This window comes from Channa argus, chromosome 20 (genome assembly GCF_033026475.1).
Source record: "Channa argus isolate prfri chromosome 20, Channa argus male v1.0, whole genome shotgun sequence".
NCBI classification, from domain to species: Eukaryota; Metazoa; Chordata; class Actinopteri; order Anabantiformes; family Channidae; genus Channa; species Channa argus.
Genome location: NC_090216.1, coordinates 9,918,878 through 9,930,906, shown reverse-complemented (window position 1 = coordinate 9,930,906; position 12,029 = coordinate 9,918,878). Strand labels below are relative to the sequence as shown.

Below are 12,029 nucleotides of genomic sequence, written 5' to 3'. Positions count from 1 at the left end.
TGATATTGAAAAAAAAAAGTCAGTCTTTTAGAAAAGGTCTAATAAAGGCCTAAACCATGTGAAACGATATAACTTCAAAGTCATATTTTTTCATTGGCTAAACCCTGCCTTTGTTTCACTCACTGTTCCCGCTGTTCTTTAGTCTTGATTACAGTAATAATTGCAGTTCATCGAGCCACGTAACCCCACCGTAGGTCTTCCCTTGTTCCTGGACTGATTTCTTTAGTAAGAGTCAGCAAACAGTTAGACTGAGAGTTTTTTTACTGGTGCTTCAAACAGTGTTTCCACTGCTCAGTGCGAGCTCTAATCAAAGACTTATCTCTTCCTTTTCAACCACATGGTCTCTCATTAGTGCCACACTGAGAAGAAATATGTCTGACAGGGACTGATTGTAATGTCATAATTTCTAGTTGTATATATGTGTATATATGTATATATATATATGGGATTTTTTTTGAGGATTTTTTTTTTCAAATATTTTTATTATACAACTGGCCTACTCATTCAGTATAAACTTACTAGAACTAGAAAGAAAAGAAAGAGTAAAACAAAAGCTAATGAGGCAGGCTTCAGCTTTTATGATCTCAGTCGTCAACATTTTAACATTAGCAGTGTTCAAAAGCCGAAAAACATATCTGTTTTCCACATGCTTTTGGTTTTATTGTGGAGCAAACTCAATCTAACTTGAAATTAAATGTGCCATTTGAATACATTTGGCTGTGCTTTGCTCACCATGGCCACACATGAAACTTTATGAGTGCCAATCACATTCATAACTGAGCGAAATTATTAAATGGTAAAATGTCAGTTTAAAAAGAAAATAATGACGGAGTTTGGCACTTTGGCATAACTACATGGCATCACCATTATTAGTTTTCCATGAGGAAAGATCTGTAGTATTGTGAAGCTGTACTTTTTGTTTTTTTTGTCCTTTCGTCTTATCCCGTGAGTTCAGGGACGCCACAGTGGATCATTGTCCGCATGTTGATTTGGCACAGTTTTTACGCCGGATGCCCTTCCTGACGCAACCTTCCCCCAATTTCTACTGGACTTGGACTGCTGAGGAAGGGAATGGGCTGTTAGGGGTTCAGTGTCTTGCCCAGAGACATACTTCGTCATATTACCGGGACTATAGGGATCAAACCACTGACCCTGTGGTCTTTGGATGACTGCCTTACCAACTGAGCTAGTATTGTGAAACTATACACATACTATCATTTCCTGTGTTGGGGCAACAGTGTTGCTTACATTGCTGTTGTTTGTTGTGTTATTGTTGCAAACATAATTGTCCAATAACATAATAATCACTCTTTTCATAATAATACAGTAATATAACATGGTACCTCATTAGCTTGGTTATATTATTCATATTTGTTTACCAGTATGCAGTAACACAGTACTGCATTCACTAATCACACTACATGTTTTACAACTAAAGGTAATTTAAGTATCCTCGACATATTAAATTGTCTCATCAATTTTCCAGTCCACTAACATGTTATATTAAATGGGTGGAACTCAGATAACAGACAAGTTAACACAAACACTAACATCTCCAGGCAGCAGAAGGATGTAAAACATGGAAAAATAGAGTTGAATCAGCATCTGTGGTAAAAATTGCTGTCTTTCCGAGATCAGCTTAGGCACTTTCTGACCACTTTGTAGTCCAAGCATGAAGAAGTGAATAACTGACTAGCATAAGCTCAGGAGCAGCTACATTGGTTTATAAATGCAGCTGGTAGACTGTATGACTTGTGAGTACTACACAAATATTTGGGTAGTCTTTTCAAGAGCACGGAGTGGATTATGTTGTTGACCAGTGATAAAAACATAAGAAATAGAAAAAATATGTGAAGTCTGAGATGTGGTGCTGATGCAGAACTCATTAAAGGTACTCACCCCCACATCAATAAATGATGGTAGACTTCATTTGAATTAAAGAAAAAAATGAATAAATAAATAATTTAAAATAATTAACTGGCTGCACCTGAGATGATGAAGGAGGTAAATGCTTAAGCAATCGTACTTTCCTCTTTGTTTTTATTTCACTGAATTGTGACACCGTGAATGGACAGTGACACAAAGAAATGAAGAAAGGTGTTAGGATGCTATGGGACTCGGGGCTTCAGTGCTTCATCACACAGATGCTACAAGCCTCTTGAAATCTGCTGGAGGAATGAAACACCAATGTTGTGGTGGCAGTAGAGAGAGTACAGGGTGTCACTTGAGGCACCTCCCTCAGCAGTGCATAGAACTGTGTGTTCAGCTGGGTCGATCTCTGCTGGCTATGGTGAACGTACTATATGATTCACGCCAATTTTATGTTTGTCAAATTGTTTTCTGCACCCTGTAGAGAAGCATCACAATTTATGTATTCAGGTTTTTCCTTTTAATATGGCACCAATCTGTATTTGCACACCTTCACTTTATGGTCTTGTACTCCAGGATACATACAATATGTAAATCTGTAAAAATCTAAAAATTCAGTGAAATGTGTGGTGAATTACATCTAGCTAACTGTCACAGTATGTTTTTAGAAGCCTAAATCTTTTCTATTCATGGTAATTTTATCTTTGCTTTGCAGCTGCCTTGGCTCATTTTAACCTCTGGGATCAATGAAGTTCATTTTATCTACATAAAAACCTTCTTATACACTCAAGATAGTTTTATTCTGCAGAACAACAATGAAGAAATCTCAGTAACACCCAAATGTGAGTCCTGTATAACTTACCTTGCCAGTAGTTCCTACAAACCTGAAAAGAAGGAAACATATACACATATACTGAATCTGACGTAAATGAGGCAGAAATCAAGAATCGTACTCTGCTTGTATGCTGCTGTGCTTCATTTCCAGTCACAAACCTCCATGGCCATTGTTGTAATTCAAAACAGTGAAGTGGATCTTCCTTTGTGCTTGTAGCCCATGGATACCTTAGAAAGCCCAACGTGAATGAATAAAGACCACAATTCTTGCATAGAAATCCCCCTTTTCTTTGCACACACTGCATTAATTCTCCTCCACCAAAGCTTTAACCATTATCTGAAGCTCATTTGGTCTCATCATTGTGAGATGCTTGCAGAAACTTTTTCTAAACTTAAATAAATAACAGAGAGAATAAAGGAGAGGTGCTATTTTCAGGGGATTTCGTTCTCCTTTCTTGTGCACCTTTCTTTACTCTCATCAGTGGACCCCCCGCTAGCGTGCACGCACACACACACGTGCATCTCTAGATCAGCTATCTTAAGACTTTTCATAAATATCTGAAGCAAAAATAATGAGCATTGGGATGAGGGGGGATAGCCAACCATGTAAATGATTACATCCACTGAAAAATGAAGTGCATGCTATTGTTGATTAAATTTGTCCTTACATTTATGTTACAGTAGATTTGATTTCACTTTGAGTATTTAAATTGATTATCATGTATATTAAAACGATATCAGTTGTAAATACAATCACATTCTAAAGATTGTGGCCTGAAAATGGACTGAGATTGACAAAGACCTTGGTTAACACTGTTATCTTAGTCTTTATTTTGTCACAATTGTATGTCAAATATATATACGTCTATATGACATATATTATATGACATATATAATTTCATTTCTTTACAATAGAGAAACAACATAGAGATGACACACTATTTTGGTTTCTAAGTAGAAGCTCCTTTTAAATAGTGGCATGTTTTTCAATACATGTTTAAAGTCAAGCTCCCACTCAAGTCACAGTCTTGTTTTCCTTATTCAGTCACATTTATTCACAATGTGTGTTGTTTTTTTCTTTATAGTTTAATGTTTTTGTTGTGTCGGTATTTTTTTCCTCTGCAGTTCAATCTGTTCATGTTCCTTCAAATCTGATGGCCATCTGTTATTGGTCCGTGTGGCCACACAGATGGGCCAACTGCTAACCATCCTGTGCCACCAGCAAAGGTATACAGTTATTGGAAACAGTGTCTTTGACGCTTTACAGAGTTAATCCCATCAGCTTGCTGAGGGCTTGGCATAAGCAATGGCAGGTCCTCTGCAGCTGGGTCCTTTGGTGGCCGAGGAGCAGTTTTCACCTCCGTACACGAGGGATGTCTGACCTTGGCTCTGTCCCTGGGCTTCTCTTTGGCCTGCTGCCTTCAAACCTCTGTTCCCGCTGCCTGAGTGCAGAACTCTGGCTGAATATTGGACAATTTTCCCTTCTGTCTCCTGCACAGACCCAGCCTCGAGAGTCTTTGGGGCACTGCGCTGGATCTCCCTTTGAGACCCAGACATTTTCATGGAACTAGAAAGGCTTTTCTGTTTTAATTCTTGCACGAGTTCCACTGAGATTTTATTGGAGCAGGGTGTCTGTGTGGAGCTGAGATTCTCCTCTGGTCCCAGTGGAGCAGTGGTAGTGGCAGGGGGGCTAACACTGCTGGGCATAACACGAGGTCCCAGCACAACTGTCTCACAGGGGAGAGAGGGAGAATTGCTAATGGGCATTCCAGTTTTTGCAGCCAACACAGGGTGCCACTTTAGGATCCTCCCTTGGTTCTGATCACTTGTATCTGCACGCCCTGGTTCCAGGTCACATGCTTGGAGTGAGGGAATGATGGGCACAGAACGGGTGCACAGGGATGGTGGAAGGAAGGTTGTTCCCTTATCCAGACGTGTGCAGGGAACTTCGGTCCATCCCTTTCTGGCAAAGTAAGAAAGTGAGGTCCTGCTGAGGATGGCGCCGACCCTTCCACTGGCAGAATCACACCTTCAGGCAAGAGAAAAAGTTGAAATTGCAGGGTGAGAATGAAAGACCAGCTCATTTATATTGTGACCATTTCCTCCTAGACACCAAAGAGAGAGATAAAGCTGCTATTCTGTTGCTTTTTAGTGTTTCATTTCAATTGCAGAAAAAAAATCACCTTGCACTAACAACATTATCATTTAGGTATTGTTCTTTCATAATCTTATGTAATTATTTATAATCCACTGCATGAGCAGCCTGCACTGTTGCTGCATAAATGTTTAACTGAAAAATCAATTCTCTCACAACTGCCTTATCAGAGATTTAAAGCTTTAGCTACACAGCCGCTGGATTTCTGACCCTGAGCTGGGACTGAAAAAATAATCTATAGTGCCACCATGAACTGCTTTACATGAGTTAGAATTTTGGAAATGAGACTAATTATACAGTGTAATAGAATACATCTTGACATCTAATCTGCTGTGACATTTGAGATGGATGTAGGTGTGTTTGTGGGTGTGAGATCTCAGCAAGTACTGCACATTTGCATGATAAAGCATACTGCAATTATGTATTTAAAAAGTGTGAAATATCACTTAAAACTGCTGATACCTTCAAAAGCATCATGTTCGGAATGAAAATATTGCAGCAGAGCCGAGAAACTTATCCAGAACCAAATGGATAAGTTTGCATATGTGTCAAATGTGCACAGGAGTTAATGCTGTTACTGAAATTCAATTCACATTTAGAATCACCCCGGCACAGCCTAGGGAGACAAGAAGTGTTATTGTCAGCCTTCAGAGACTGTTTGTAGCATAACCAAGTTTAAATAATTGAATTACTTTCCCACTCCTCCTTTGGTATTAGAAGGGCGAATGCAAGCTGGAGGTAAATCCAGCAAATCAAAACATATCTAAAAATAACTTGCATAGCCTTCAGTTCTGTCCTTTTCTGCAAGGGGTAAATATATGTTTTTACAATGGATAATAAAACTGACAATACTCTGCAGGGATGTGTTTTCATGAAATGCTAACCAAGAAGGAGTATTCTCATGTTTGTTTGCTGTTGCTCTTTCTTTTTTTTTTTTATTTGTTGTTAATTTTACACTTTCTACCACACCACACTCTGTGCCTCCATCTTTCCATCGCTGCACTCTCATCATCATCTCTGCACAATCTCCATTCTTTCCTCACTTTCCTTCTCTCATTCTCTCACTCTCCTTTCCACCTCCCATTTCTCATTTCCAGAGATGAGAGGGTGTATCCATGGCAACGAGGGAGAGGTGGGGGCTGGAGCAGGGGGCTGTAAGCTTGGTAGCTTGGTGTTGCATGGCTGGTAAGTTGAGAAATAGGTCATTTCAACCTCCTGAAGGCCAACAAAAGCCACAGTCGACTGATGGATCTGCAAAGGAATGGCTAATGACATCTAAATGGCTGGAACTATACAAATGCGAGTGAAAGACCTAGAATACGAGAAACCTTTTATTTTCAGCTATTTTCCTAAATACTCCTTAACTCTTGGGAAGGCTTTGTTATATTTTATAGCCTATAACTTACAGATTTTGTGTTTAAGGTAAAATCCTTAGTTTCTTTATTTGTTTGTGACTCCATGTCAGTTTGTTTGTGTGAGTGTGATAGAAGGGGAACTGCTACGCTCCTGAAGGATCCCTCCACACAACCATTTGAAAGAACTGCTGAGCTCCATGGAGCTTTGTTTAAAAATGTAAATTATGGAAATAGGTCACATAAAGAGTTTGGCAGCTTGCAGTCTATCTTACAAGTCACTGAATCACTCAATCAGGTTGGCATGCTAATAGGAACATTGCTAGGCACTTTTAAGTGTGTGGAATGCACGAGGGACACTACTGCTTTAATGATAGATGTGGCTGATAACAGTGCCATCGCTCAAGTTGCACACGCTGACAGCAAATTAGGCTGTTTCTGAGTCATATGCTAAACAGCGCTGCCTTACTCAGGCTTACAGATGCTCTCTTTTGCATCAGTAAATAAAACTTAAAATAATTATTCAATGTTTTTATTGTAACTTGTTTAGATGGAGGCGCCAGTGGAAGTGCTTAACATGATGCATTATTCTCCTGAGGAAAAAGACACTTTATAAGATATACACAAAATAAACATTTCCAGCTTTGGTGGCTTTCTTACAATAATCAATCGTGGTCCTTATCTACAAATCTTTGTGGCAAAAGAAAAGTTTTCACTGATGTGAAATAATATGATTTATTTATTTATTTATTTCTCTTCCTGAGGACATTTTAAACGAACCTTTTCTCTGTCATAACAAAAGGATTTCACATCAGGCTACCTTTGTTGAGCCTATGCCAGAAAGGATCATCAGACTGTATTTATAAAATGTGTAAGCTATTTTAAGCTCCCAGATAGCCAGCTGGTGAGAGGTGGCTCTGCCAAAAAGTGCTTTCTGCTTTTTAATGCATCCTGAAACAGCGCCAGTAGCTGTGCTTCACTTGTGATAACCATGAAAATAGGGCAACTCGCTGTCCTTACCCGACACCAGAATGAACACGAGGAGAATCCAAGATGTGTAAATGCCTGAAATTAATCCTTTGCAATTTGTAGTCCTGTTCTAGAAGGCTGATGTCACAAATATGGCACTATGTTCAGCTTGTAAATTAAATTAAATTATTTGCTTTCTCTGATAAGTGAACCATGAAGCTTTCACATTAAACTCAAGCATTATCCAAAATTGAACCATTTTGGAAATCTTTAAATTCATGTGAACTTGTGTATCATCTGGTAATTAGCTTGGCACAGTTGTAGCATTTGTAACCCCGATAAAGGCGTATGATTTTCATTGACAGCAGAAGCTTGGTGACAGATACGGGGGGATTACACTCAGACTCATCTTGGACTTCCCCAGCACCATGATACTGTTGAGCATGTGGGATCAAGTGTGTTCTCCAAATTAATTGTGACAGTCCCGGCTGAAAGAGGGCACAGCAGATCTCATTTATTCCTCTGGATCAGATTTCATACACCAGTTCACGGATTTGAACTGAGAGCATCTCAGTCATAAACTCATTTCTCCCTAAATTATCCTTCTGCCACTCCAACTTAACCTCAGTTAGTCTGGCTGTCTGTATCACTGAACCAGTTACTTGACCTCAGCTTGGAGGGGGGCAAAGAGAATTTCCTCTTCGAGGATTAATCAATCCAGAACCAACAAAGCCACTGAAAAAGCTTCACCTTCTTATGGACTCCATGTCTGCTGACTCATCTTCCTGCAAGTGTTTGTAGACATGTCCAGCCACTCTAGATCCATCGATGAGATTTGTTGATACTTTGTGTTTCCCTCTGGTTATGGGTGGGGTCCTAAAGCAGTTAGTCTGTCTCCGTTGTTGGGCAGGACTGAGTGAAAGGGAGCTACTCCTGTAACCAGAAAGGAAAGAAAGGGGAAACAAATTAGGCAATTAGACATGTTCTTTACTATTAAATAATATTTTACAATTTGACATGATGATATTTGCTAATTGGCACGAAACACAAAAAACAAATGCATTTAATGTGAATGTGTAATGCTAAATTGTAATGCTTAATTACAAATTAGAGGTTGGGAACACCAAAAGCTTAATTTATGCTTCTGCTTAGAATCTACACCATAAGTTAAGCAAATTAACTGCACAGTCAGTCGTACTCTGCACTGTAGCCTGGTGTGCACCTCCACAGGAATGTAACTGCAAAACAACTGTGATTTGTCCCCTCAGTCCTTCAGGGGTTGCACAGTCCATCTCCTTTGTTTTCTTTTGTCTTTTCTGCCTTGCTGCTCCTGACTCCAACTTTGGTTGTAGTACACAAAAAAAAATTCAGCACAGTATGAAGAAAACTCCACACATAGCGCCACCTACCGGTTTGGTGGCAGAATTGCAGAGGCGTGCGGACGCATCAGCACACAGCAGTAAATGCTGACAGTGGCGCAGGCCACTTGCGTAGCCTATGGCTTAGGCTCTGCCTAGATTCAGCGCAGAAGCATAAAGTGAGCTAAGAGGGTCTCAATTTGTCTCCGTTTCCTTGCTGTTTTGGTTTTATTTATATCACTAGCAGACTTTTAAAAAAACATTGTTGCCAGTGACACTTGGCATTTGTGAAAGCAGGTTCATGCACAAGTGCACAGGGCTCCCTACCAACTGCTGTTTTTTTCCTCGGTGTGTATATTGTATCTACGCTTTCCTCGATGGTTTTGTCACCATACGGGTGCCGCTCAAACCAAGAACTAAATGGCAGGAAGCAGCAGGGGTGCTGTGCTGGTGCAAACTGCGGGAACCGTTTGCAACAGTGTTTATTAACACATACTGGTGTAATAAAGGTGTATATAAAAGAGTTATAAAACAGAATAGGAGGGAAAAGGAAAAATATAAGCCCTTGGTTTTCCGTACAGGGGGTTAGCCAAATCAATCAATGTTGTGTTACAATCCATTTCAGAGTGCTAATATTAAAATCTTATTGGAATAATACTAAATAATACTAAAAACTCTGACAAAAGTGAAATAATGGGCTGACACGTGGTTAAAAATGTCAGAAACTGGTAAAACAGTGCTAAAATGCTTCCTTTTGTAAGCTTCGCACTACCTATGTGCTCAGACATATTTCATACAACCACACAAAAGTGACCAGTATGTATCGACATCCCGCTGCTGTCAATGATCGAAGTGGCAGCAGTTGGAAAATGTGCTTCCCATTTAGGCGCACTGTTGTCAGATTGTTCTGTGGGCAGTAGGTGGTCTACTTCAAAGTAGATCCCTGCATGTCTGCAGCAATAAAGCAATGACATCAAATGTGAGTCAACGCTGTACTGCACTATAATACAAGCTGATGAGATTTATAGTCTCCATGAGAATATAAATTATTTGCAGTTTATTTAAATAGATTTTAGACACTGGGGCTTTCCTTGCCTCTGTTTCCTCTGTGAGCAGTTGGTTACCTTATTGTGTTCGTTCAACCGAAATCACAAAAACAACTTATGTCATATTATTTCAGCACTAAGCACAAATCAGGGACAAACATCATCCCAGCAAGATTTTATCTCCTGAATAATTTGGCCTTAGGCAGCCACAGATTACTATACTAGTGTATGTATAAAGTGATAGACTGCCTGTTTCCCTTTCCCTTTTCCCTTTCCCTGTTTAAATAGTAATAAAGATGTCCAAACTTTATGATTTTCTCACTCGTCCTTGGACCTAATTGATGCAAAAAAATAAATAGTCCAGTAGATGTCTGGTTATTAATGGATAGCTGACTAGAACAAAATTATACAGCTATAATAATTGTCAAATGTCCATGGTTGTGGAACAACAGGCATAGATAATCTTGGCTCTAGTCATTGTCAGCGTACATAAGCTTTTGTATCAACTGATGTTGTAAAAAGTCGATATGAATAAAGCTGAATTATGTGAGTTTTGTTGGCTATTAGCATGCTGATTTTTTTAATTAGGATTAACTGAAAGCTGGAAAAATTAAAAAGACATGGACCAAATCACCAAGCTTTTGTAATTACTGAATGTTAAATGTTAAAGGTGTAAAACTGAAAGGCCGCCGCTTATCTCTACAATTCAACAAAACTGCAGTGCCCCCTGATGTTAAATTGGTAAGTAATTTAGCACATATTTTAATTTGTCTTTCTCTGTTTGTGCTTTTATTAGACATAATAGAGAGAGTGGAAAAGGCCGGGAGACTAAAGGGGATCGTGGCACCTCTTATGTTAATACTGAGTTTCCTACTCAGCCAACCCTTCGCCTAAAAATTAAGTTTTATACTTTTAAATTGCAATCCCGAATATTATTTTGTAGCATACGCATACGTAATTGCAACCTGATTATATTTGGTACAAAACAACATGATGAGGACATGCAATTTCCAAATATAGTGATACTGAACATAATAAAAAAATGTTCCCTGACTATTTCTTTGAGGCCAAAATATCCAACTGATCAATGGCTTCTCCCTTCAGGGGTCGCCATAGCGGAACACGTTCCGCACATTAATTTGGCACGACTTTTTATCCCAGAACTTTTTACACTTCCTGCTGTAACCTTCCCATCTTTATCCACCAAGGTTGCCATTGGTTGGCTGGGCGGGCCTGGTGAAGTGGGATTCGAGCCCACGGCCTTCTGCATCCCAAGCCAATGCTCTAAAACTGAGGCACCAGGCCCCATCCACCAAAATATCCAATTTTCAGTGCTTTCGTTGGTTAGCATACAATATTACACTTCCCTCATAATCCATACATGACAAAGAAATCCAACTGACCCACTTAGTTTGATATGTCCAAGAGGTTTTGGCAACTCAAAAACAATGTCTATGAATCTGGCAGAACCAAGTATGCTGTGCTATTTATTGCTGTTTAAATGTCTTATTGTGATTTATTTGTAAAATTACTTCACTGGTGTGTCCAACAAGCAACATAAAGAGAAAGTGTTATTTTTAATGGAAAGTTGTTAAAATAATTACACATACCAGAACTCTGTAGCCCCAGTTTGTGGCTATTGTGGGTTCTGTTTGAGTCACAGAAATACCCTGCAGAACCAAAAAACCTATGCATGGCGCTGTTTCAATATTTAGTTGTTTGACATCACTCAGCCCACCTCTAGTACTTCCAGAATCCTCAAAGACTCTTTCAACCATCCAGATAAATATCCAGATCTGGTGCACAAAATCAACAGTTTAATTTCATCATAAGGTAGTACAGATTTTTAAATCATCTTGTTTCCTCTTGATAGTCACCAGCAGTGCTGCCAGTGGTCACAGCCAGAGGCTCTGGGTAAAGGTGCCTCCCATCTTTATCAAGCACACGTTTGTTTGCATCTCCTGTGATACACGAGAGGCCCCGAGCTAAGGGCTACATTTTTTAACAGTGTTCATTCAGGTCATTTAAGTATTTCTGAAGTACTCCAGTGGCATTATAAAGTGAGAAATGTTTACTTTTGCAAGATACTGTAGCATTCAGTGTATCAGCAATTAGAGTGCACAGTGAGCTCTTGACAGCTGGAAATCTGTACTAGTGGCATTTGTTTTAGCTTAGGTATTCCTGCCAACATGACAACGTAAAAAAAGGATGTTTTTCTTGTTGCTGCTATTTTTCTGACATTGCATGAATGCAGCATTAGTTCTAGTAGAGCCAAACAGAGGCACTAGCATAACAAATTCACTAGTATGGCTGTAAACTCGTAATTTTAGTTACATGATTATGTCAATACTCTCTGTGATTTATGGAATGTTTGCCTGGTTTAGTTTGTCTTTTCCATTCTGAGAGATGTAGTCTGCCTTCAAGCAGTTGAATCAATGTGCACATG

At 39.3% G+C, this 12,029-nt stretch overlaps 1 protein-coding gene across 2 annotated transcripts in view; it reads right to left on the bottom strand.

The window, feature by feature from the left end:
• Positions 1-3,506: 3,506 nt before the first annotated feature.
• Positions 3,507-12,029, bottom strand: part of nrg3b (neuregulin 3b) — a 174,236-nt gene continuing 165,713 nt past the window's right edge. For both annotated transcript variants that reach the window (XM_067488745.1, XM_067488744.1), the window contains exons 8-9: positions 7,930-8,112; positions 3,507-4,732 (exon numbers count right to left, since the gene is read on the bottom strand). In XM_067488745.1, the coding sequence (XP_067344846.1) occupies positions 3,982-4,732; positions 7,930-8,112 (934 nt within the window). In that variant the 3' untranslated portion in view covers positions 3,507-3,981. The remainder of the gene's footprint in view (positions 4,733-7,929; positions 8,113-12,029) is intronic.